The sequence below is a fragment of the Calypte anna genome, chromosome 14, assembly GCF_003957555.1.
Source record: "Calypte anna isolate BGI_N300 chromosome 14, bCalAnn1_v1.p, whole genome shotgun sequence".
In the NCBI taxonomy this organism is placed as follows: Eukaryota; Metazoa; Chordata; class Aves; order Apodiformes; family Trochilidae; genus Calypte; species Calypte anna.
In genome coordinates this window covers 8,878,481-8,906,177 of record NC_044260.1, presented here as the reverse complement: position 1 = coordinate 8,906,177, position 27,697 = coordinate 8,878,481, and the positions used below count along the sequence as shown (strand labels likewise).

The 27,697-nt window shown below is 36.9% G+C and overlaps 2 protein-coding genes and 1 long non-coding RNA gene across 7 annotated transcripts in view; 2 read left to right on the top strand and 1 right to left on the bottom strand.

Annotated features, from left to right (window-relative positions):
* The first annotated feature begins 1,078 nt into the window (after nt 1–1,078).
* Nucleotides 1,079–17,336, top strand: ERCC4 (ERCC excision repair 4, endonuclease catalytic subunit). Its single transcript, XM_030459669.1, has 11 exons — nt 1,079–1,295; nt 2,187–2,367; nt 4,240–4,435; nt 5,801–6,008; nt 7,064–7,244; nt 7,584–7,712; nt 8,248–8,358; nt 9,483–10,074; nt 11,862–11,954; nt 12,673–12,785; nt 14,182–17,336. The coding sequence occupies exons 1-11, from the start codon at nt 1,080–1,082 to the stop codon at nt 14,913–14,915; spliced, it is 2,754 nt and encodes a 917-aa protein (XP_030315529.1). The 5' UTR covers nt 1,079; the 3' UTR covers nt 14,916–17,336.
* LOC115599142 lies at nt 7,044–27,678 on the bottom strand. 5 transcript variants are annotated; one of them, XR_003988165.1, is made up of 3 exons: nt 27,455–27,678; nt 20,251–20,320; nt 7,044–7,207 (listed from the first exon to the last, which is right to left on the bottom strand). It is a non-coding gene; the product is annotated as an uncharacterized LOC115599142 (long non-coding RNA). The 5 variants fall into 5 exon arrangements; XR_003988162.1 differs by lacking the exon at nt 7,044–7,207 and adding an exon at nt 10,101–10,494; XR_003988166.1 differs by lacking the exon at nt 7,044–7,207 and adding an exon at nt 10,101–10,472.
* Nucleotides 27,333–27,697, top strand: part of MRTFB (myocardin related transcription factor B) — a 70,427-nt gene continuing 70,062 nt past the window's right edge. Inside the window, exon 1 of the mRNA XM_030459667.1 lies at nt 27,333–27,431. The gene's annotated coding sequence lies outside the window, so the exon portion shown is untranslated. The remainder of the gene's footprint in view (nt 27,432–27,697) is intronic.

The window sequence follows — 27,697 nt, the reverse complement described above, 5'->3', positions numbered from 1 at the left end:
TGGAAGTGGTCAGCTAAAAATGAGAACCAAAGAATGGCATTTGGTACAGAAGTTCACAATACAATCCAGCTTGCAAAGAAAAAAACAGTTGAGGTATCAGCAAAAAAACTGAAATATACAACATATGTATAAGGAAAATCAAGAATAGTCTTCATAGTTTATTAATTTTTGCCAATTTTCAAATACTTTTTTTCTATTTTGCCCCGAGTCTCTGTACTGCATTTTAAAATGTAAATATATATTAGAAAATATTTTACTGTGTTGATTAAATTTTCCTGTGTTGATTTTAAAGATTATAAAACATAACCTTGACTATGTGGCAGTATAAATGAGATCTGGAACATCTTCCACATAACCACATTATAGCAAAAGCTGGCTATACACAGCCCCCCTGACCAATAACCCTAAAAAAACCCCAAACAACACAGTCTTCCCCCTCACTTTAAGAGGGTGATTTTGACCCATCTTAAGTGCCATCTATCTCCCCTGCAGCAGGCCCAGGAATATTGCTGACATGAAGAGGAGCTGGACACGAATTCCTCTGCCCTTCAGCAGCTGAACTGTAAGGTAACTCTGGTAAGGGCCATGACTCGCCAGCTGCTCCTGAAAGCAGCTCAGAAGGGCCCCTCAGGAGCGGCCATTTCCGAACCCATCGATAGAGGGACGCTAAAAAATCAGACATAAAGAAAACCTTGACTTACTGGAACCTTTTGTGAGGAATGGAGACTGAAGTTCTGTCAAGTCCAGGGTTGTTGCTTAAGTGCAATAACTTAGTAACAAACAAGTAACCGAATAATAAAAAAGAAAAAGACCCCTTATCTGATATTTACACTCTGCACATCCACACCCTAAACATGAGGCAAGGGGGCTTCGTCTCTCCTCAGTAGAGCAGCTGTGTGGAGCTGGCCTGGCCCTCCAGTCCCTTTCCCCGCTCCGCCTCAGGCTCCTCTTCCCTCCCGCCTCAGCCTCACCTCAGGCGCCTCGCGCTCAGAGCGGGAAACCCGCTGCACGCGCAGGGCTGGAGGACCGCGGGGCCGGCGGCCGCCAGGGGGCGGTGCCCGCCTCAGCAGCGGGCGCGCATGCGCGGCTCGGGAGGCGGGGTCGGGCGGGGTCCGGCCGCCATGGCGGTGCTGCTGGAACACGAGAACCAAATCTTCCTGGACCTCTTCCACCAGGACGGGCTGGTGATCTGCGCCCGCGGGCTCGGCATCGACCGCCTCCTCCTGCGCTTCCTCCGCCTCTACTGCGAGCCTGCCACCCTGGTGCTGGTGCTGAACACCAGTCCCGCCGAAGAGGTGAGGGGCGCCCCTCTCAGCGGCGTCGCGCCTGCCTCCTCCCCGCCTTCCCCCTCGGTTTCGGCGGCCGCGGCCCGGGGGAGGCTGCCGGCCCGAGGAGAGGAGGTGGAAGGGTTCCTGAGGCCGGGGGTGGGTGTGCGGGGCCGGTTGCGGTGGCAGCGGCAGCACCGTGCCTGCCTGGGCGCTCTGCCCCGGCACTTGTTGAGAGGAATTGTCACACCGGAATGTATCGATACTCGGGATCAGATCAGGGGCCGGTTTGATGCCTCATACAGCACAGGGAAGGCCTAATAATACTGAACTAAAATGAGCTTATATACATAACTTAGTAGGAGGCAAGGAGCAGAAAGTAGTGTCCAGTCTTGACAGGTTTGTCCCTATTTGTACAGAAAATGCTGCCGTGTTTTCCTGGAACCAGAGAGGTTTCCATCGTCAGGGAAGTGATGGTCTGGGGATTTTTTTGTAGTCACCATAGGCAAATAAATATCACACATGTGGTCCATAATACTAACCCTGATGTTTATGACCTGCTTGCTGTAGTTACCTTTGACAGCAGGTGACTGGAATAAAAGACTATATCTTCCCAATTTTCTTGTCAGAATTGCCTATTCTCTGAAAAAGCTATTAAAATATAAGAAAATGTAATCTCCTTTGAGTGACAGTTTTTCATATTTGTCTAAGCATTGCGTAGCTACTACAGAACTTACATAGATTTTTTTAACCACCTGAATGACTTTTAGGATAACTCTGGCTTCCTGAGATAGTCAATTACTGTCATGCTTCTGATTTGTTTTGAACAGCTCCTCAAAATTAAGAAAGTTTGGATAATTAAGAGGGTTTTGCATCCATTTACCACAATGATGTCTTGTGTTTTTCCTGTATTTGATTTAGGAGTATTTTATTGATCAGCTGAGGTCAGATGGAGTTGTTCATCTTCCTCGGCGTGTTACCAATGAAATTTCAAATAATACCCGATATGAATTTTACACACAAGGAGGAGTCATCTTTGCAACAAGTCGAATCCTGGTGGTAGATTTTCTTACTGACAGAATTCCTGCAAACCACATTACTGGTAAGAATGTAATGAAATAAAGGTAAGATTGTTCTGTTTGAAAATACATGAGGCTGAATTTAATATGAAGAGTTTAGCCAACCAGTATTGAGGTTGAAGAATTACTCCTTTTTTTTCCATAGACACTGAGGTAAAAGGAGCAAATATGTAGTTCTTTCAAGTTTTTTAATGCATTCATTTGCTCCAAACTTATCTGCCTTATTTAATCATATGATTTTAAAATGTCTACATTATTTTAAATAGTGGATTATGTGATTGTATGGCTTTCTGATATCAATAAGTGGCTGGAAAACAAATTACGAGTTAAACTATATCATTGACATAGCAATCATAATATTCAGATGGGCTTTCAAAGAATAATTGAATCATAGAATCTTTCAGGTTGGAAAAGACCCTTGGGATCACTGAATCCAACCATCATCCCTGCTCTACAAAATTCTCCCCTAAACCCTATCCCCCAACACCACATCTAAATGACATTTAGGGATGGTGACTCAACCACCTCTGTGGGCAGCCTGTTGGGTGTCTGACCACTCTGTGAAAAATTGATTGTACTTGGTGAAATAATGTCCTGTGGTCTGCAGGGCACTGGCCTATGATTAAATGTCCTATGATAAAAAGTGATTTTAGATGTCATGTTTAATCAACCATGCACACTACTTCATCAAAAAATACCAATACTTTACTAATCTTTGCCTTGACACACCTTGGACTCTTATCTAAATAGCAGTATTAGCAAAATAATTCTGTTACTATCATTTTAAAGATTTTACCTTTTTCGTTGTTCTATAGAAGTTATACATCAAAGATGTGACACTTACATTTTACTACTCATGTTGTGTTCCCTTCTCCCCAACCACCAATGGTTTTGCATTCTTGTTTAAGATGGAAGCCCTGTTAAAGGCTGGAGAGCAAGTAAATTAGGTATCTAAGAGCCAGGAATCTAACAAAACAATGTATCAGAAATGTATTTGACTGTTACCTAAATGTTACCTTCCTAACAACTGGATACTGAATGCTTAAAAGAATGTTTTTGATGCATCCTCCTCCTTTTTAATCAATTTATGCTAAGCTTTATTATGTAAAACATTTTGAAGAGTTTTATGCTTGAGCCAAAGGATGCCAGATTTGTCAGTTCTGGTATTTCTATGTTTTTTAAAAAGTTAACATGCTTTATGGGTAACCTGCTTTACATTCTCTTCTTGTCCTTGATTCCTTGTCTTCCCTACATTTCAGCCTTATCAAAAAAAAAAAAAAAAAAAAAAAAAAAAGAGAGAGAGAAATAAAACACACGTTTGGACTTTGTCCAATTATTAAAAAATACTCGTGTCCTGTAATGACAGTTCTCGGTTTTGCATTACCACTAGAGGTCAGTGTGACAGAAGCTTTGACAGACTTGCTGCTTCACCCCACACTTGGGTAACACATGATTATTTTGGAAACATGTTCTGTGTGTGGAACTGTACCACAAAAAGGACTTAACATAACAAAAAGAAACACTAGTTTATCACAGTCTTGAAGATACAAACTTGCTTTGTTGTAATGGCTTTTAGTCCTCTTAAAAGGCTAAAGTTCCAGTTTTGCCTTAGAAGTAAAAAAATGTTCTAAGCTAGTAAGTCCTGCCACTCAAGGACAAGCTTTCTTTAGCTAAAGATGCATCATTAGCCTAGTTCTGGTATTTGGGGATTCTGTGGTACTGAGGCTGAGGAATGGCTTGGTTTGAACACCAGTATCTTTGTTCAGCCATTGCTTAGAAAGATTTAAATACCCATACTACTTGATTTCAGAAAAAATTAAAAGAATACGTCTGTTTTGAGGAAAAAGCTTTCTTTACATTTTTGTAACTTGAAAACCTTTTTTTAATTTTGCCAGGCATTTTGGTGTACAAGGCACACAGAATCATTGAGTCCTGTCAGGAAGCCTTCATCTTGCGCCTTTATCGCCAAAAGAACAAGCAAGGTTTCATTAAAGCTTTCACAGATAATGCAGTTGCATTTAACACTGGGTTTTGCCATGTGGAGAGAGTGATGAGAAATCTTTTTGTCAAGAAACTTTATCTGTGGCCAAGGTAAGGAGGCACCTTTTCACTTCATTGGAATGTTAAACTTTGAAAAAAAATGAAGGATGTTCCAATGGGTTCATAAGAAAATGAGGTGTGCACAGCACACTGCTAATCTGTGTTCACTTTTGTATTCCCAAACAAATTTCATTCACTTTATACAGAAGTGGCCTTGAGGATGCTAAATTTCTGCAAGTACTTTTGAAAATAGACCCAAAATAAATCTATGTGAGGCTGAGTTTTATAGTCTAGTTGTCCTTTTAGCCAATACAAATCACAGAAGAAAGTAACATTCTTAACAGCTTAAGAAAAACACCACTTACTAAATGGATTATTTAAGCCATGAAGTAACAGGCATAGTCTCTTAGTTCTGCCATTCATGGAAATATTTGTTTCCAAGTGTGATGAAACTCCATGGATCTCTTCCTACATTTTACTTTTTTTTTCATCTTCTTTTACATGTATGTTGTGTATGAAGAGGTATTTCTTGATGACCAATAGAAACTAAATTGCCAAGTTTGTGACGTGCATTAAGGCTTTAAGGAGCAAAGCCACAAATGGAACTGGGCACTTCAGCTGTTCATGGGTTCAATACTTTGCCTAGGGAAGGTCTGCCCATTTGTTCCTCTAGTCCAGTCTAGAACATGTCTCATTCCATCTTGACACAGTTACTCTGCACTGTAAAGCAGTTTTTCTTCCAGAATCACAAAGAAGTAGAAATGGACATAACTTGGGACAGGAAGGGTTGAATAGAAGGTCTCTAAATTTTCTTCCTTGACTTCTGAACCATAAAAAGACTTGGGGGTGCAGCATACAGTAAGGAAAATGTTGACTGAGTTTCAGAGGTCAGCAGACATAGCATTCTCTGACCCTTGTTCTGTTGTAAAAATCATCTGGCATCTATGTACCCACATAGCTGGACAGGTTGCAATGGCAGTATTCTAACAAGGATCTGTTGCTTATCATCAGAAGCCAGAAACATCCCAGAATGTGTTAGTGGATCCATGTGATTTCAAAGGATTTATCAATCCATTCCAGTTTCTCCCTTATGAGATTTTTTTTGGTTGTACTTTAATATTTATTATGTGTAACTATCATGTAGAATTTAGTGCAATAATTTTCCATGGACCATTGAGCAACACAATAGGCTTGCATGACTGGAACAACTGCAGTCATAACTGCAGAATAGAAGCTTTTTTTCTGAGACTGTTCATAAGATTGAAGTAGTTTTCACGTCAGTAGAAACTGATTTATTTTGCAATTAAGTTACTTGTTTACATGTAAAGCAATTCTAATTGTGGTTTATACAAACTTCTATAACTTTAGATCAAGCAAATTATCTGTGTAAATATTAACAAGCTGTTTTCCTCTTAGATTTCATATAGCAGTGCACTCATTTTTAGAGAAGCATAAACCTGAAGTGGTGGAAATACATGTGTCAATGACCCCTGCTATGCTTGCTATCCAAACTTCAATCCTGGACATTCTGAACGCTTGTCTGAGAGAACTTATACGTTATAATCCAGCTCTTGAAGTAGAAGATCTATCTTTAGAAAATGCTATTGGTAAACCTTTTGACAAGGTAATTGTTTTGCTGTGGCTAAATGAAGGGATGTACATCTTCAGACTGTCTCCAATGCAAGCAAAAAATATTATTTGTAAAATAAGTAACCAACAGCAACTGACTATTCTCCCATGATGTGTTTATTACCAGTACAAGGAGAGAAACTGTGTCAGTGTCTAATGGTGACATTACAGCTGCTGGTAGGATTTTTGGTGTATTCCTATTATTGTTCTTCCTTTTCAAAATCCTTACAGTAAGAACATCCTGATGGTTGATATATTATTACTATATTTTATAATGTTACAGATGGCTGCAATATCAGCACCAAATACTTTAAAGGTACAAAGTTATTTCCATATACACTCACACACCCTTTTTTCCTCTTGAATTTCCTGCTTTTATTTTTTATTTTCTCTATTAAAAGAAGCACTGTATATACTAAGTAGTATGCACATGCATCTCTTGTATCTTTTCATCATTATCCATGTCATTAATTGGCAGATCTGCAATGTCTGACATGCATGTACTATCTATATGGTAAAATCATAAACTTTAGCCATCATAGTGAAGCAGTTATTTGTTACCTGTGATTTGATCTTGATATGAAGCCTTCTGTACTTTAAGTATTTTGAGTTTTTCTTCTAATGCTCTGTAGGTTTCACATCTATGTAGTACTCATTTTGAAAATTAAATTACATTACTTAGGTAAAGAAAACAACATTATAAAGGAGAGTAGATACTAAAGGCATAGGCCAGTATCAGTAAAATAAGCATGTGGTTTATTAATTTTACCAGTATTTTATTATTATAGGTAATGGAAAATATTTACTAAAAACTCTAAATCATATGTATCTGCAAATTGTTGAAATGTTTTACATAAAGATATCTACATTATGTTAACTTGAAAAAAATTATTACTTACCAGAACAAATACTGCATCATCACATCTTTTGTTGGGTATGTTTAATAACTGCAAAACTATTGTCATCTCCTTAAAGAAAAAGAATTACATTCTTATGTTGGTTAGTACAGTATATTTTTGACATCCTGAACTTTACCATTTTTATTTCTAGACAATACGTCATTATTTAGATCCTCTGTGGCATCAGCTTGGAGCCAAGACAAAATCTTTGGTCCAGGATTTGAAGATACTACGTACTTTGCTACTGTACTTAACTCAGTATGATTGTGTCACTTTCCTCAGTCTTCTGGAGTCACTGAAAGCAAGTGAAAAAGCTTTTGGTGAGAATTCAGGTAAATACTGAATAGCCATACAAGTTAATGCATGAAAAATTGAGATGTTGATATTTTTAATTAACCTTACCAATCATATGTAGATTTCTAATTAGATTTTATATAACCAGCCATAAGGACGTAGGTTTTTATTGACAGATAATGCTTTCATCTTCCCACTTAGCTGCTGTTACTTAACAGTGTGAGACTTGCATTGCATTTCTGCCTTCTATTAAGCTAGTAATTATACATAGCAAGCAGGTAGCACAGACATTCCAGGTGAGAGATCTGGGGCTTTTGGGTTTGAAACACATACACATTGCCAATGTCAAACTGCTGCTGCTTTCTTTTCCTCTTTAGGTTGGCTGTTTCTTGACTCCAGTACTTCGATGTTTGTGAATGCTCGAGCTAGAGTTTATCGCATTGCAGATGAGAAACTGAATCAGAAAGGCAAAGTCTCTGAAAAAACTGATGTGAAGAAGGAAAATGGTACTGATCATTCCTAATTTTAAGTTTGAGAGTGTCACACGATTCAAATGCTCTGTATATTATTGCTACTTGCATTATGGTTCCCTGCATGATCATACATAGCTCAAGATCTCAATCTGTTAGCTTGGCTAAATTGAGACATAACCTCAGTTCAAAAAGCAGATAATAAACAACATAAAACGGAGTTATGCAGAAGTAAGGGTTTTTTTCCAAGCTTACTCAGCTGATCACTGGGACAGCTTTTATGGAACTGTTCTTGAACTAATTTGGTGTTTAGCTTGCTCTTTATCAGTAGTTACAGAATTGAAGGAGTGAATATTTTTAACTTTTTGCTTCAGTGAAGTACTTAATCACATTTTTAAATGTTTCTGTTAGAGGGTTCTTCAACTCAGTAGCATAATAAGTTGCATGTGTAGTCTCTTGAATATCATATTTGTCAACAACCATCACACCATTGACATCTAAGCACTAATTTAAAATTCTGAAGGATATTTTGGCTGTAAGAGCTGCTATAGTTAATCTTTCTTTGTTTCAGAACTGAAAAAGGAATTGGTTCTAGAAAGTAACCCAAAATGGGAGGCTTTGAGAGAAGTACTGAAAGAGATTGAAAATGAGAATAAGAACAGTGAAGACCTTGGTGGTCCAGGTGAGAGAATAGTAAATGATCAGAGTTTTCACGATGAAGCTGGTTTTTACTTCTACTTTACTTTTGAGAGAAGGAGTCTAATTCTTTATTGGAGTTTATTAAAGAGCTAGTTTTAAATTTAATAATTTGTGAACTCAAGACAAGGAGTCTATGTACATAAAATACATCAAACTAAGTGGTTTTACATTAACTTCTATTTTGGTTTTGTTCCAAAAGAGAAATGCTGTTGATTACTTATGCAAATACTGTTTAGGAAAGAACACGTATTATTATGAAAAAATATTCTAACTTACATTTCATATTGTACTGATACCTTAGTATTAAAACTAACAAACCTAATAACATCAACATTTGTAATGATCAAGGTACCACTCACTCATTTCTCAGTTTAGGTCTAAAGAAAAAATAGAGATTCTGTCTTAGGCCCTTTCCATCTCACGCGTTCTTCTTGTGCATCTGAAAATTTGTTTCTCCAGGAGAGACACCTAAACAGAAGGCTTTGCTGCCTTTCCTATTTTAGGGCTTTTCATCCCCTTAAATTTCTCAAAGTTTTATTTTAGGAAATAGTAAGGGTAAAAAAGTGCTTTTTTTTTTTTTTTTTTTCTCTCCCACCCACAGTGTTCTGACTCTGGATAAGAACTGGCTCTCTCACTTAGTGTTGTAGGAGTTTGTCTGAGTCAGCTTGTAGAGAATTGTTATTCAGGGCCCACAAATGTCAATAATACTGTGTGAAACACGTATTTTCTAGACAGCTGATAAAGGATGAAAATTAAAATGGTTTAAATTAAGTTCTCTTTTATTGTTTTTCTTTAAAAAAATTAGTTGTCCAAATATGTTTCAATACATACTATATCTGCCTCATTTCAGATGGTCAAAAGGAAAACCTCACCAATTCAGATAGTGTAAGAATAAGGAATGCTGAACTTCATAAACCTTCACTTGTTTGGTACAGAACATCATGCAATTTGGACTCCCTCAAAGTCCAGAGCAACTATGACAACCAAATGTAAATGCATTTGGTAGGAATGCTTCTAGGATCATGAAAAACAATTTGCTTGTGTTGTAGGTTGATAAAGGAGTGCAACATAACAAATTATAAACATTATATTGTTTCTTCACTGCAGGGCAAGTGCTAATTTGTGCCAGTGATGACCGAGCTTGTGCACAGCTCAGGGAGTACATTATTGCTGGACCAGAAGCTTTTTTAACAAGACTGTATAACAAAAGTTTTGGAAAGGATGAGAAAGCTGGAGAAGTGTGGATTAAGGACAGAAAAGCCATCAAGTCCAAAGGAAATGCCAGACCAGACACCGGCCCTCAAGCCAAAAAAACCAAACTTGTGGCTTCTTCGAAACAAAATAAACACAAGCAGCAGCAAGACCGGACTATAATCCAAATGATAGGGAAAGCTGAGGAGGAAAAGAAAGAGGAATTAGAGGTGGAAGATAACAAAGAATTAAGTAGTAGCCAAGAAAGCAGTATTGAAGACATCACTCCTGAAGATTTCCATGTGAACTTACCCTCAGATTGTTACTACGGTATTTTCAAAAACCCACTCACAATTATTCATCCACTGCAGGGATGCAGTGATCCCTACGCACTCACTCGGGTACTTCATGAAGTAGAACCAAGATATGTTGTTCTCTATGATGCAGAACTGACTTTTGTTCGGCAGCTGGAAATCTACAAGGCAAGCAGGCCTGGGAAGCCTTTGAGGCAAGTGGACTTGGTCAGGCTCATTTAGTCATAAAAGAAAAAACTACAGTTTCAGCAGTCAAGGCAGAACATAAACCTAGTGATTTTTCTTCAGCTAGCTTTTAATTCCAGTTTAGCCTTCTTCTTAATTTTAAACAAAAGCATAATGTCTGATGTAATCAAAAGGTAACTTTTACTTCCCTGCAGGTATTTAGTCCATTAACAGAAACATAACTGTGAAAAAAACAAAAATGTCATTCCACCTTCTGTAAAGCATCTGCTTAGATGATCTCAATAGCAGTAGATCCATTTTGAGGTGCTGCAATCTGATTTTAAACCTTCTTCATAGGTATGATTTTTACACAATAAGCTTCATTTTGGCTTTAATTAATTTTCCCATTTCCTGATATCTTGTCATGCTGAAGACCAGAAATTCAAAAACTGTAATTAAAAACATCTGAAGAAAATACAATAAAGAAAATTAAACATTTGTAGCTCTACTTTGTTCTGGTGTTAGCTGAGAAAGATTTCTGCATTGTGTATGTATATTTGATACACTTGCAAATTGCAAAACTCAATTCTGTGACTAGATGTTACAGACTAATTAAGGATACAGAAAATTTGAAATTTAATATACTATGTGTTTTTTGCATTACCTTTCATTTATATGGCTGCCTGATATAGCATTTCTTGAATACTGTAAACTGTAGTTATACCTCTATGTCTCTGAAGATAACTTATGGCAGTTTCTTAAATCTGAGAATAAACATACTTGGCTTACTACAGTTGAAACACAATTTATTGGCATATGAAATTATGACCTAGGAATGATAATGCTTTCTACTTTAATCACCTCATGAACATTGTTTGCCTAAGTTCAACAGAGCAGTTGTTATTTTCCAGTCAAAGATTTGTATACGTGTAAGGTAACTGAAAATGGAAATCAGTTTGGCAGTATTTAGTGTGTCTGTACCTGATATCTGGGTAAGGACTCTCTAGTGCAGAAATAAATGACAGAACTTGCAAAGTATAATGCATGAGGATAATTACTAGGTTATTTGTACAATTAATTTTTAATTGCCTAATCAGCATTATCTACCTCCAGCATGACATTCCCACATTTCAGAGCAAGAAAATTGGATGCAGTCATGCAAGTGTGCTTTAGGAGATCCACTGCAGGAAAAAAGTAATAGGAATAAAATCCTATCAATCCGTCAACATTTACCTCAATTAAAATATATTGGGGAAAATGTCTGGTGAAAAGCTGTAGATAATTAATTCTTACGTTCCATATAAATTCCTATTTGCAGAGTAAAACTTGATTTGTCTGTGTGTTCATCTCTCTGAGATGACAGCTTGTTCTTTGTAAAGCCTGTGATGTCCAAATACATTATCTTAAAATCTTTTATGACGTTTTTTCTTAACCCAGCATGAGTGCAGATATTTTTAGTTTACTTTGTGCTATTGGGAAGATTTCAAAACCAGAAAGAAAGTAACTTCTCTATTACATTTGGGTTTTGTCCTTACTGAATGGCTGACTGAAATCTCACTGAATCCCAGAATTCCAGTAAGGGTATCTGCCACTGGGAAGAGGGAACACTGGATATAAGAATTTTTGTTGCTAGTTTTGGAATATCTTTACAGAAAAAAATAAGTGGGATTTTTCACTTGCCTTTTGTAAGGCAAATAATGCCTTGTCAGGCCCTTACTGCTACTCATCTTAGATATTGAGTTTGCGTGTTTTTAAATCAATATGATGTTTAGTGATCTCTAACTTACTTTTTTCTTTTTCTCCTCCAAACCTGTAGGGTTTATTTCCTCATATATGGGGGCTCAACAGAAGAACAGCGTTATCTCACAGCTCTAAGACAGGAGAAGGAGGCCTTCGAAAAACTAATTCGGTAATAGTGTTGCTTCACTGCCTTCATCAGTAATGGTTCATGTAATTCCCCTCTATGCTTACAGTATAAACAGAGTCAAGTTCTTAACTGTGTGAAGGCTTTAAATAAACTCCTAATTCAAAAGTCAGTTTCTTTTCAGATGTTAAGAAAACTTTCCCACAAAGAAGTTAAAACCTTCCTTTTCAAAGCATTTGATACTTAATTTATTGATTTAGGTTTTTTTAATGTTAAATTTCAAAGGCTAAACAGCACTGCTTGCATTTTTTCCTAATTCTCTTTAAATTTTATTTCTTAAATGTGTTTCTGTTTGCAGGTAACATTTATTGTAAGATTTTTTGTAAGACTTTAACTACTTAAGCCATTTTGGGGAACAAAGCAATTGTTTTCTTACACTGTATAAGATGTTTTTTTTATTGACTGTGTCTTTTCACCAGGTTATATTCCTACTACTAGCCATTACTTCCTTTATTTCATATGCCCTGAGAAGTTCTAAAAATAAAAAAATATATATCCTAAAAATTGCTAAGAGTGGAAAATAAAAATATAGCATCTAGCTGAACAGTCTGGAAAACCTAGTAACCATTTCTGATCAGGTCTGCAATTAGTATTAAACTATATATAAATTCACTTATGGCTGAAGGGAATTAAAATATTTTCATATATTTTTCTCATGTAAGCGCAGTTTTTATTGCTTCTTTCTTTGTGGTTCTATCCTTAGAGAGAAGGCCAGCATGGTTGTTCCTGAGGAAAGAGAAGGAAGAGATGAAACAAATTTAGACCTAATAAGAGATGCTAAACCTGCCTCTGATTCTACTGACACACGCAAAGCAGGTAAGCAGTGCCTCAAGTTAGGCTTGCAGCTCCAAGCAATGAAAAAGACTCATAACTATTGCATTTAAATCCTGTCCATCTGGATCATAGACACATTGCACACCTTATTGCTCTCTACAGCTACCTGAAAGGAGCTTGTAGTAAGGCAGGTGTTGGTCTCTTCTCTAGGAAAATAATGGTAAGTCTAGAGAAAATGGCCTGAAGTTGCTCCAGGGGAGCTTTAGACTGGATACTAGGAAGAATTTCTTAACTGTGTAGTTGGGCACTGGAATGGGCTACCCAGGGAGGTGGTAGTGTCACCATCCTAGGAGGTATTGGAAAAACATATAGAAGTGGCACTTCAGGACATGCTTTAGTGGGCATGGTGGTTTTTTTCTGGGTTAATGGTTGGACTGGGTGATCTTAGAGGTAGTTTCCAACTGTGATAATTCTGTGATTTACTCATCAGTCCTGATGGTTAAGAATCATTATCTCCCTTGCTCCATGTGCCTCTGTTTGTGCAATAACAATGAGTTATGGTTTTCTTCTTTTAAAAGAAAATATAGATTAATGATGTATTTCGCTATTAAGACAGACAGCATTTGGATTGCTTCTAGGCATCTTGTTGGTTATGAAATTGTCTAGTATTGCCTGTAGGGAGATGGAGAGAAATTGAAACATTAAAACAGGTCTGTAGGTAGTCAAAGACAGGTTTGTCCTTGAGCTAGTAAATGTTGGGAGTTCTTTTGTTCTTGGCAAAACAGACTGCCTGGGTAAACAACTGGCATCTTTTTTTTTGTTGCTGTTCTAAAGACATTTTTCTGTCCTCTGACATGTATACTCCTTCTTCACCTTTATTCTCTGCCCGTTTTAATTTGCTCTCGTTTTTGAGAGCAAAATCTTTTAACATATGATCTCCAGTCTTTGCTGTTATGTCTTTTGTGGCCTTGATGCTGCAGTCTCTTCATGTGTCCTTCTGCAGATCTATAGAGGCTAAAGTTTAACTCCTACAATAAAATAGCATATTTCTTGGGAAACCAATGAAAGTTAAAAGGATCAGCTTTGCTATCTTTTTTTGCAGACAAGATTGTTTAACAAAGATTTTACTTAAATGCACCAGGAACTTTCATCCAGAGTTAACATAATTCATTGTTACATATACAAAGCTTATGGCAAGGAGCATAATAGTTCTATTTAACTGCAGAGCACACTCCATAAACTACAGTATATTATTTGGCAACTGCTTTTTCTCTGTACAATGAAAAATTAAATAAAACCTGTATTTATTATACTGGTGAATTTGAGAAATGATTTGAGATGTGAAGTCCATCCATTACTGGATTGGCAGCACACAGGAAAACTACAACCAGAGTCTGAGGTCATAAGTATCAGATTAACTATTTATTTTGCTCTTCAGGTGGACAGGAACAGAAGATGGTTCAGCAAACTGTAATAGTGGATATGCGGGAGTTTCGCAGTGAACTTCCCTCACTGATTCATCGCCGTGGCATTGACATTGAGCCTGTTACTTTGGAAGTTGGAGATTACATTTTAACTCCTGACACCTGTGTAGAGCGGAAAAGTGTCAGTGATCTGATTGGTTCCCTGAACAATGGCAGACTGTATGCACAGTGTGTTTCTATGTCCCGTTACTATAAGCGCCCGATTCTCCTGATTGAATTTGATCCTAACAAATCTTTCTCCTTGATTCCAAGAGGCTCTTTGCATCAGGAAATTTCCAGTAATGATATTACTTCTAAACTAACCCTCCTTACACTCCATTTCCCAAAGTTACGCATCCTGTGGTGTCCCTCTCCTCATGCTACTGCTGAAGTGTTTGAAGAGTTAAAACAAAACCATCCTCAGCCTGATGCAGAAACAGCAATGGCTGTCACAGCAGATTCTGAAATTCTTCCTGAGTCAGACAAGTACAACCCTGGTCCTCAGGATTTTCTATTAAAAATGCCAGGTATTAATACAAAAAACTGCCGTGCCTTAATGAACCACGTTAAAAGCATTGCAGAGCTTGTGACACTGTCAAAGGATGAACTCTCCAAAATTTTGGGTAATGCTGCCAGTGCCACACAGCTCTTTGACTTTATTCACCTGACTTATGCAGAGGCAATATCGAAAGCAAAAAGCAAAAAATGACTAATGAGATTGTTCAACACAGGGCAGAGATCAGCTTTTCTAGCACAGTACTTCATCAAAGTATGTTAAATATTTTAATTAATGCCCTCAGATAACCAGCTGTTGAGTTAATTATTACCGAAGGCAAGTTTCAAGAGGAATAAAAAATGTTTTTAAGAGAGAAATGCAAATTACTTTTATTCTTCCTGCAGCACTTTAACCAATTCTATAAAATCATGGAATTAACTAAATTAGTTTCTTCAACAACTCCATAGGAACTAAAGTGCTAAACTTTATTGGTAAAGGTGTTTTCTTTTAGAAGTTATGATGTCTTGTTAAAGCTAAAAAATCTGCTGTGTTTGATTAGTATATGTGACCTGCTGCAAGATGTATCACTTTACTAGTGCCATTTAATTAATATCTTACTCTCTGGAAACTGCCAATTTTCAATTGATAGTGATGGAACCATTTCTGTCTTTTGTCAGGAGTTCATTTAGGAGAACATGCTTGGACTCATGAGTTTTAGAACATCATAAATCACAGTACACTACACTTGTATGGTGTGTTCTACGTTACATTTACTTACTTTACTAGAAGTTAGACTTTCTTTTTGACATTCCAAAAGCAGTAGAGTGCTCTCTTGCCAGAATTTGCAAAGTGCATTTCTTTGGCCTAGTCTGGATATAGATTTAGTGTTGTAACAACATTTAAATTCTTACTGTGCCTTACTTAGACTTTTAAGATGCTTTCTTTTTTTAAATCAGTTTCGATAGTTCTTTCACCTCATTTACTTGAAAATGAAAAATAATATTCTATTGGGACTATCCCTCTCATAAAATACAGTAGTTTTCTAAGCAAGGCTTTTCAAAAGTCTTGACAGTTCTTCCAATATTGTCTTCTTTTTGTGTCCTATTGCACTTGCATTTTAATGTCTTCAATACACCATCTGCCCATAAACTTAGTCAAGCTATTGTCGCCTGGAAGAGAAAACTTGGAGCGTTCTGTGTAGCATAGAACAGGGAAAAGTAGCACTTCTGTGAAGTTTGTGAATGTGTATATTGCTAAAAGCATTCATTGTACACTGAACTCTAACAACTCTGACAACTATATAACAAACTAGCCTTGCTAAAAGGGTTGGTCTTGTGTCATTACATACAATATATTTACATTAGCTATTTAAAAAAATCTTTAGTGACTTGCACATATGTATTTGTATTATTATAATGGTAACAAAAGATCAATAAAATCTCCACCATTATAGAAGAAAATATTGATTTTTCTATACTCAGGTTCAGTAAAAACTGTACTATGCACTTTCAAGTTTAATGTTTACTGTGCATTTTAAGTGTAAATTATGAATTTGTAAACTTACAGTCTGGAGCTAAGCTCTGACAGATTTCCAAAATTTATATTTTTCTGAATATGCAGGTTTCAGTATTAAATATATCCATACTGATAATAAAATTTATGAATTATCTTGTTTCTCATTCAGCTGCATTGACATCAGAACATTTTTACTTTTTGTGTGTGGTTTATAATCCAGATCCAAGGGTTTCTACTATGCTATATTCTAATTTATTTCCCTTAATATAAAAAGTCTTTCTTTGAGACTGTGGCTTATTCAAAGCATTAAGGTCAGAAATGTTCAGGTCTGACAAGTGGTGCTAAGAGAACAGAAATTCAGAATGAGACCATAACTGCCCTGAATGGCCTATAGAGCCTGATTCAGAAAGGGAAAGCTGAACAACCTTTGAAAACGTGTATTGTTCAGGCATTTGCATCATTAAGATGTTTCATGCACTGAGGGTTGCTTTTGTTTTCAGATGTATTGCATCTGGGCTTTGTCAGTTTTGTTTTGGTTTGGTTTTATTGCTTTGTGTGAAGGGAAAATGAAGGGTATTTTAAAAGGTTATAAAACTGTAGCTTTGTGTTGTATGCTAGATCAAAGTCATTTAAGGCGATTAAAGGTTAAAATTTGCTAAATATTTAGATTAAATTTTAGATTTAGATTTTGTTTGTATATGTGGAAAAAGCCTACAGGTTGTCATTGTTGTATGTTATTATTGCTTATTTGGTTTTGTTTGTTTGTTTGTTGTTTGGGTTGGTTTTTTTTTGGTAATTTGGGATTTTAATATATTAGATTAGGTTGCAAGTCAGTGTCCTTTGGGAGCAGTAGGTACAAACTGTGAACAAAAGTGGTAGGGGTCATGTTGCCTGAGACCTCTTAACCCTGAAGTAACCAAGCCAAAGAGTGTGCCTGTGTGCAGACAACAAATGGGTTGGATGAATGATGAAAACCCTTTGTATACATTCCCTGGCTTTATGCTGTTCCTTAGCTTGTTTTCATCAACAGTAATGAAATTCTGTATATTTTATTGTCATTGCTTGATGTTTAAGATTGTGCTTTTCTATTTAAATAAATATATACAGAAAATGTTGCCTTCACTTTAGGAATGTCTCAAATTCTTTCTTACACCCAAAACAAGACTGCACATTTCAAGAACATCTGAACCAGGGAGGTTTATATGCAAGTTAGTGAGCTGCTTGTTTCTGTAGCATGTTCTGGGCTTTTCCACAAAGTTTCTTCTAGAATAACAATAAAACCAACATTTCCTTGGAACAAACTTAGCTGATATTAGCAAATATATTTTGCACAGAATAGATTACACTCCAGTTCTTATGTTTAAGCTGTCTGGATACTATTCCTGCTCGGGATGACACTTGCAGTTTCCAGCAACAATTGCAAAGGATTCATTTTGCTTGCCATGTTCTCTGTCTTCAGTTCCTAAACAAAACAACCTTTACCATATAAACTACTTTTTCTGTATGAACATGTATAGTAGGGCTTTTCTAGTACCAGCAATACAGTCGATTTGTTTTCTAAAATGTGTGGCTTTAAGTAATGCAAGTAGGGTTATAAACCAAAAAGATCAAGAACTGTTGCCCCAGGATTTTGTAATTTTTAAATTCTACCTTATTTCACATGTTCACACTTTCTTCAGCTAATAACAGGAATTTTGGATATTTGCAGAACCAACTCAGACTACGCATATACCCTTTTATGTTTCTAATATGCAGGTCTCAATATCTTGGATTCTCCATTAACTTTTATCTTTAATTTATCTCTGGGATTTTCTATTTTTTTTTTCTTCATTTATCCTAATGACATCTGTCTGTATTCATGTCCTCTTCTTTGCCTTCAAGAATACTGCTTAAATATCACTGCAATTTGTGATGGCTGTTGAGCACAGCTAACTGAGTTCTTTGCAAACTAGCTGCAGTGAAGCCTTGTGAGTGTTTAATATTCAAGGGGCTTATATAAAAAACATACTGTACTTCATTTTCATTTTGGACTCAGACTTGAAGTGTATCTCGCTTAGAAAATTGACATGTACGAACAACAGAGCCACAGGTCTGCAGTTCTTGCTACATATAATTCAATATTTTTGTCTCAGATTTATTTTCTACCTAGATTAAAACCATGCTAGGTATACATAAAATGATAATCAGTTGATTTTATAAATTAATCCCAGACCTGGAAAACTTTGAAAGCATTTTTTATGTGTAACAAAATTCTTGAAATCCTACGCATAGATAGCAGAAGTTGCAACTTTCTTGTGGCATTTATATCTCATGGCCCATTTAACACATTTTAGTAATACAATTGTCAAGTTTTCAGAGCCTGCAAAAACTGATATCCTATGCATAATCACTCCTATTGGGACTTAGGAGATCTGCAAAACAAAATCCCCCTATCTAGCTCTTATTGTCAGATACACTTTGTTCCTGCTCTGTCTTTAAAATCTGTGAATGCTAAGTGCTGGAAAGAGCTATGGTCTTTAAAACTCAACACATATGTGTATTAAACTATAACATTATTCTAACTGATAAAACCTATGGAAGCCACTTGTTTCATTTGTTACAGTTGTATTCTGAAGGGTATCAATCCACTTTTTCTATAATTTACAGAACATCATACTGTATTTATAATGGTTCCAGTCTGAAAGCAGTATTTTATTGCCACTATTTAGAGGTTGTTCAAGACCAGAGACTTGCCCATACCAATTAAAAAATTACACTTTAATATTTACTTGACAGAAGGCTTACACATTTGCACATGCATGTACACATACAGACACAGTATCTGCTGTGTTGAGCCTGCACAACTTCAGTGTCCATGTCTGTGAAAATGACCCTGAAAAGGTAACCCAAGCCCACCCCTGTTCCTATATATAGAACTGTTTGTTTAATTGGTGGACTGCACCAAGTATTAAAAATTAGTTAACTCTGAAGATCATTCCCAGAAGAGTCAGCTAGCATTGTGTCTTCAAGTCAGAGCTATCTCCTCTACTTTGTTTTTTTCTTTGCATTGGTTTCATTGTTTGAAGACAAACAGCAGTTTTTATCTAAATGCAGTTTCAGGAACAGTACAATAATGCAAGAAAGAAGCATTCTGCACATAGTGAAGTTTTGGAGTGCTTTACTGAATGTAAGAATTGATAAAAGTTCAAATCAGTGGGAAGACTGCTATCAGATTGGTTACAAGGTATCATATGAATCGTGCATATACCTTAAGTAACAACAGTTTAAACTAGGAAAAAGTCCTTGTTCAGCATACCAAATACTACAGTGAAATTAAGGCTGGCAAGCAGGAGCCAGTTCAGACCTACAAAATCTGGATTTCTAAGCAACTGTTGCTAGCTTGACCGTTATTGTTAGGGTTACCATGCTTAAACCAGAGGATTCCAAAATAGGATCAGGGGCCAGATCAGTTATGATCTGGGTTTATTTATCTAAAAGGCTCGTGTGGACTCATTTGCTCTTGTGTGTTAAGATATAATGAATAAATAGAAAGAATTATAAACACGTTCAGCCTAGAGACGAAGAGAGAACGCAGCCATAACTTCTATTTTAAAATGTCTTATTTCATCATAAGCTTAACTTTGAAAGCTGACATGGGGATTTTGATACATAATTCCTAATTTTCAACTAATTACATCTTAACTGAACATCCAAACCTTCAATTTGGAAGCTCAAATTAGCAGCTACATGATGTTTTTTTTAATGTGTGCAGATGTCAGCTGGAGCATCTAATTGTGTTATAAGTACTGTATAAAATAAATCGAAATATAAATGAGAACTTTAGCTGAGGAAGAGGGGAAAGTGTGGGGAAGAAATGGTTATGCAACCCAGGAAAGGGGAGAGAGAAGCCTCTTTTCAGCAGAGACCTGCATCTATCTCTTCCTCATACTTTAACACTTTTAACACTTGTGTTTCTTTGCATTTGAGAATGTGTGAAAACATTTGCTGAGAGCACTACCTATTATTTCATTGTTTAGCATTTATTATAATGTACCTTTTTAGGAGTCAGAAGTCTTTCTTCGAACGCAGGCAATCAATCCATATACCAAACTATTGTATTCTAACTGGAAAAAAAAAAAAAGACAAGAAAATAAATTCAAATGCCAGTAAACAAGATTATTAGCAAATAAAATAAACACCAAATCAGATATTCAATTACTTACAAATCAGCAGCTTGGATGCTAGCTCTGCTTCGTTTTATGAGTGCACTGTAAGAGTAATTGACCTAAACAGAGTATTTCCCAGGCCTTTTTCATTGCTTGTAAAGGTTTAACTTACTCCTATAACTGTGCCTATTAAATCTGCTCTGCCTTTCAAGCTATCCCTTAACATGGAGAGGGCACAAAATTGTTGATGACACTGAATGATTTCCCATATATACCAAAATTTAATTTATTTATATTAAAACAGCATTCAAATATCTACATTGTTTCCCAACATAGCATATGTAGCTGGGACTCACATACACATTATATGTAACAAGTAATATCATTCTGCAATGTACTCATATATCACATATATCAGACTACTTGCTCATCAAGACTATCCCCATTTTTATATTTACAAATCCACCTTAGTTCCCAAATAGCACTATGTTAAACAACTCTAAAGTTCTTAATGTGGGTCTGCACAATCTCCTGCATCTTTTCCTCATTGAAACCAATTTTTATTCATGAATAGCTCACAGCACTGTACACTACTTGTCTGTGTCTCCATACAGCCTGTGGCTCAGAAAGTCCATAAGGTACAAACTGGCAGAGCCTGGGAATACATCATCCAGTCCTCCTTATGCATCTGCTTTTTGGGCCAGTGTCAGAAACAGTACCAGGCAAGTCAGATCTCTGGTCCTCTGCAGCATGGCTGCTCATAGGTACATTGATTACAAAGTCACAATCAGCACTCTCATGAATCTTAAAATAGAATCATGCAGCACATACATGGAGCAATTACACTTCTTCAACTGTAAAGCATTCAATCACCTGCCTCTGCTACCTGACATTATTATGATAGTTGGAAAAAAAACAAAACCAAAAAGCAAAACAACACTTGAGGACCCCTGTACACATAGTTTTAAATCACAGTGGCATGTAATGTAAAGTACACCTTTCCTTTCTTACAAATCAGATATCAAGATGATCTTTTTTACAGGGCATTCTTTCAGAAATTTTAAACATTCATTACTTTTATTAGTGCCTCTTCACACATTTGTAAATGCTGTTCTACTGTCTTTCCAAAAAGGATTATCCTTTCTGTTTGTTTAAATGAATATATATGCCTCAGAGGCATACAATGAGGCTGGTAGTAACTACTAAACAATATTGTGAATAATCCACCTAATTCACCTGAAGTTTTCTCTGTTCTTTATATAGAGAAAAACAGTATTCTTACTTGAAGATGCCTTGCTTTAGGGCTAAAAAGCAAAGGAAAATGTAACTTTTCTAACTCCCACACAATGTTGTGTCCAGATGCTGTTTTAAAAGTTGAAATTCACCCAGTGAAGAGTACAAACATCCCACCAAAGACTTCTTAACACTTGGGAAGAGTTCATCTGGTAGCATATAGCAGTTAAATATGAATGGAAATTACTGTTTCCTTAACTATGCAAATTAATTTTTCAGTTGGGTATGAGGTGCTTATCTTTTAAGCCTACCAACTTGATTAATGACTTGGTCAACACAAGTGTTGGTTCACGTGGAAAGTATCTATAGATAAATAAATCAAACACTACTTGCCAAATTATGATATTGTATTTATGTCTTCAGTCTGTGCATGCTGAATGATGGCACTGTCAAGTGAATCAAATGGGAACTTTACAGCTTCCCATATGGCACAATCTTAGAATATTTCATTACTAATATTAATAAAGTTTTTTTTTTTCAATCTGACATCTGATTAATTTTCTAAGAAAAATCTGAGACCCAAAAAGAACCCTGTGTTCTTTGAAAGCATTAAAAAAATAGCCAGCATAAGAAGTCAAACTGTTGGTGAACTAGGTGAGAGAAGAACTCGTGGAGCAGCTACAGTAAGGGTTGGTGATGACTTTGCTAGTTGAGATAGAATGTGTGCTTAATAAAACAACCAGCTACAGGAACTGCAAAGTCTGTGGTGTCCTTCCTAGGACACCTTTGTATTCTATTCCATATGGAGCAGCTCACATTATGTACAGCATAGTGGGACAGAGAACCAAAGAAGTCTGAGCCAGAGCTGCCACAGCATATGTATGTGTGGCAACAAAACTGGGTTACACAGCAGAGCAAGTCACATCGTCCTAATCCCAAGGAACAAACTGAACAGAGAAAGGATGAAGAGGATGGGGCTTTAAAGGTATGGTAAACATGAATAATTAATTTTCAAGGATTGCAAAATTATGTGATCACCTTCAGAGTTTCCCCATTTGTTGCTAAGCAGCATTCTTTAGTCACAAGCTTTGACTTACAAAAATGAACAGCAGCCTCCGCACATTTTGCTATTTTTACATTTTAAACAGTTCTTTTGCCAAGCTTCCATTATAACTGTGTTTCAAAATGCTCTAGAACAAAATAAGATGAACACTGAGATACCTGCATCCCTTGGGAAAAGATCTCAGTTACTACCTAGGACAAGTAGCCCATAGATCCTCCATTCTCAAATAAGGAATTAGGAGAGCCTCCATCTCCCATGTACCAAAATAAGTGCATTTTGCCTCTTTACATGAGGAATTCAGCTTGCATCATGGAAAAGGCAAGAGTATCATACATTTGCTTTAACATACTTATCATCACTTTCAATCTGCATTAACAAAATCACAGATTTCTTTCCATGGTGGTGGTGAATTATTTGGAGTCATTCTTTCAATCTGTACTAAGGATGCTGTTCCAATGATCAGACACCAATCCAATGCTCTGGGAATTCTGACAAAAAGTAAAATTTCTCTGTGTGACAAATTATCTCTCTCATTTAATTAGAAGTAAAAGGCTGTCTGCCAGTGTTTCAAACTAACACCAAACATCTCCACTGCAAACACTCTCTCCTCAATTGCTTCGATGCACTAACAGAAATTTCAGTGATCTACATTCCTGAAAACCAATAGAACCAATTGACAAAGAGTTTGGGATCTTTCACAAACTGTAGGCTACTAAAAACCCACACTCAGCTCCAATGTGTCTGCAGTTCCAACACACTACACTGGTAACTGGGTTAAACAAAATGAGTAATCATTTAAAGTGTAAATTTACTATCAGCTCCATCTTCTTTGATATTCATGAAATGAGCAAATCATAGAAGAGAGTAACATTGGTGGTCCTGTGGAATACATGGCCTGAAGCAGAAGATACCTTCCAAGGTTTGCTAAACTGGCAACAAGGTGATGAATTATAGCCTTTTCTTTCTAGAATCTCTACTGGACACCAGTAAATAGGTCTATAGGTACCATCATTACCATCATCAGGGATTTTGGGTTTGTTTTTTTTTCCCCATTAGCAAAAGTCTTACAGGAGATTGTGGAGTCCTCTGCCAAACGTTAGAATATATCTTCAGCTCTCTAGATAAATGCTTCTCAAGGGGTTATCCTGAAAGCTTCCCAAGTTTCCTTGGCTAAACAGCCTTTAGAGGCACACAGTTAACAGCTGGTGCTCATACAGCCACTGGCCGAAATCCCCACACATTGGTCTACATCTTTTCCTGTCCTTCCAGATGCCTCAGAATTCACAAGAGCAACAGTTCTCTCTGGCCCCATCACCTAGCTTTACCCCCAAAACTTTAAACAGTTGCATTGTTCTTCCATTGCTCAGACCACCAGTGTTTTGGCAACAAGTATTGCCTATTGAAGAATTGTATTTCATATAAATTATATATCAGCAAAACAGCTTTAACAACCTGGGCATTTGTATTCACGTAGTGCTTGGTAATAGCTGTGGACCCACAACTTATATTTACATGAGGATATGTCCCAAGCCAAGTTTCTTGCAGCAGCAAAAGTCAGTTGTGCCTCTCTCCCTCTTTTTTGGTATACCTCAAGAATAGAGAAGCAGAAACCACTTTTTTAATCTTTATTCACTTCTTTTTTCCCTTTTATTCACCTCTTCTTTCCCTTTTTAAGATGCAGCCCCACCTCTGAACATGTGTGTATTCTCTCTTTATTTCTGTAACCAACATTAGCAAGTTATCATTGCTAATTAGTCAGTTGCATGCACTGGTTATTGCATAAGCAGAATAGGTTCATCTGGAACTATATACATAGGCAGGAGTGGCAGCAATACGTTCTTTATATTTCTGCACAACTATATATCAACCATATGTATTTGTTGATCTACAAGACATAATAAACCCTTTATCTTCTAATACATTTGAGAAAAGAACTGAAAACCTTTTGGAAAATAATTCAAATGTCTTTGAGGTGTCATGTGAGATTTTTACAGATATATCTCAGACAAGTACACTATTTTACCATTGCTTTTGTATTTGATATGACTTTGAAAGCAACAGAGGGGCAGTTACATGCATCGTTTCAAACAGCAGCACTATCATAGCAGTTAAAATTATTGTAACTCTGTTTCTTGTACTTACTTATATTGTAAAGAAGGGGATATAATTTGTTGTTATTCTTGGAGAAAAACTCCAAGTACTCGAATTGAACTTTTCTGTAAGAAGAAGGAAGTGTTGCACATGTTCACACCCAAGATAGGAAAGGTGGTGTTCAAAAGACAAGAGCTATTGTGTGGAGCTGGACAATTTCCATGGAGTGATTTTACAGGAGAAACTGTTTTCAAGTAGTTATTTACTGCTTTAAATGTGTCCTCATTTTCACTGGCCAGTATCATCAGGTTGTTTTAAAAAGCACAAACACCTTCGAGAAATTATTATCAACCAAGTTTAATGTCAAAATATGAAGACGCCTTTGCCTCTGATATATTTTTTTCCGGTGTGTAGTATGTTTTAGTACTTCTTATCATGAAATACTCAAGATATTCCATAGTACAAACCACATCTATACCCTTCTAATCAATTACTTGACAATGCCTTAACACCTGTGGCAGTTGAAAGAACTAGAATAATCCAGACTGCATCATGACATTAGAGATTTTACACCTCTTGCACAATATGCATGTACGTGCTTGTTTCCCCATATTCTGTACACTCTGTAAAGAGGTAAGCTGCATTTCTGCAATAATTATGTAATTTCAATTCTTACATACAAGATAGAAACACAATTTATATATTACCAGCACCCAAAATAACAGTTAATCTTTTTAAGGTTCTGTTTTAAAAATGTGTTTAAATGTGTAGGCTAACTTAAAAGAAGAGACTGAACTTTGTCAACTTAATCTCTCTGTTGCAAAGGGGTGCCTTGTGTTTCCAGGAAAACAGAAACTAAGAATTCTTAATGAATGTAAACCATTCCAAGAAGATTAATACAGCAAATATTCAGTGTATCTGAAGAAGAAAAGAAGGCATAACATAATCTCTTTGGTGTAATTATCTGACATCTTCTTCTAGTATTTAAATTATAAATCTGTTTTCCCTCCATTCTCCTTCAGTTTTGTGTGCAGTATTAGATTTTTAGGCAAGGATTTTTTTGTTGTTATTAGTTTTCTAGATCAAGTTGTTACTCCTTAAACATTAAAAAAAAACAGATTATGTTACAGGAAAGGGCAAGCACCAAACGTTGCCATTTTGCAGGATACAAGTTCTATGCATGGTCGTTGGGATGACTTAATTAAGCCTCCTTGATGTTTTCCTCTGAGACTACAAGAAACACAGAGATGTCACTAGGGTGGCTGAATCCCTGGTATGTATTAAAATACAAATATCCCTGAATAAAAATAAATATGTAAATGTTTTAATTAACCGGACAAATTTCTGTTTTAGGAACTTCTCCAACTAACATAATGGCAAAGCAGAACAAAGATCTTAATCTCAGTGCTAGTAAAGCTTTTCTCCATTTTCTCAGAAATTTGAATTTTCAGATATAAATTGGTTATATTAAATTTCACCTTAAGTGTTTTCTATTCCTAATTTGATTAATGAATGTTACACATTGAGTACTTATTTGTAGTTGCTTGCATTTCTGGTTTTAAAGCCAGACTCACATCTGAACTGTTTCACTCGAAGGCTGATGGAAGTAAAATTGGAGCAAATTACAGGATTAATGAGATCTTCACACAGTTCATTGTTAAGTTTCTGGGTCATTACTGGGTTTAGTTGGTTTCTGAAATTGGAAAAAAACTGATTAGCTAACTGCAATCTAGAGGAATGTAGGAGATATGTACTCTGTTTTAAAAAGCAAAATAAATAATAACCCTTTCAAACCACTAAACAATTTGAACAAGTAATTCTTCAAATGTCAAAGTATTAGTCTACAATCATATCAGGATGCTGTTTAGCATCCTAAAGCTATATTTTAAAAACCCACAACAAACAAACAAACAAAGCCACCTGACTTTTTAAAATGCATGTGCTGAACAAACACTGGAAAACTTTGGAGCAGAGGCTCTTTTGCTTTGTTACCATGTAGCATAAGCAGGATGTAGTCTCCTAGCCAGCTCCTGGACACCAGGCAACTTGCAAATAATAAAAAGGCTGCATAAGACCATTGCACCGAGTGGCAGGTCAGTTTTTAATCTGTGGGCTAAAAAATGAGTGGCATAATTACATTGTACTTACGGAATAGTACTAGTTTGGCATTAGTAAAATTCCATTTGTTAGTAAGATATTCACTGCTGTGAACACAATGTTGCACAATACCTGGAACAAAGTAATTTTTATGTCTGCATGCTCACGTCCTGCTTGCAGAATGGGTATTTTGCTGTTGCACTTTCTCAAAATCCCTTCTAAGAACTGACATTTTCCCTCCCGATTGGCTTGATGTTTGATCAAGTTCAGTCACCTCCGAAATTTATTGCTAAGCCTGCAGCTAAAATACGTGAGCTATGAGTCCCATCTTGCTTTTATGTGTTTGCACGGCCGAAGTTCGAAGCCGTACCGTGAGTTTTTGCTTCGAATTTCTAATTCGCACGATTGCAGCACCTGGATGGAAGCTCTGTGGGACGGGCTCTGGCTACTCACCCCAGCCTCGCCTCAGCGCTGCGGAGATCCCGCCCAGCCCCAGCCCCAGGCCCCCCGGCTGGGTCCTGCTGCCCCCAAGCCAAACACTGGGGCTCGGACTCAGCCTGGCTCAGCCCTCCCGCCGCCATCCAGGTGCGTCCAGAGCGAAGAGGTACCTGAAAACGGGCGGTGGTCGCAGCCCTCCAGGGGCGCCGCCTCAGCTTAAGGGTACATGGCGAGGGGCACTGTAAAGGAGGGGGTTGGGAGGTGGTTTACCTCAGGCCCGGGATAAGGAATCCCTACGGACACTTTCAGAGCAGCCCTGACAGACAGCAGAGCGCGGAACCGCACCGCTCCCGCAACTCCGAGGGGACGCTGAGGGGCTCGAGTGCCCGGATGCAGCCGCCCCGCCTCTTTCT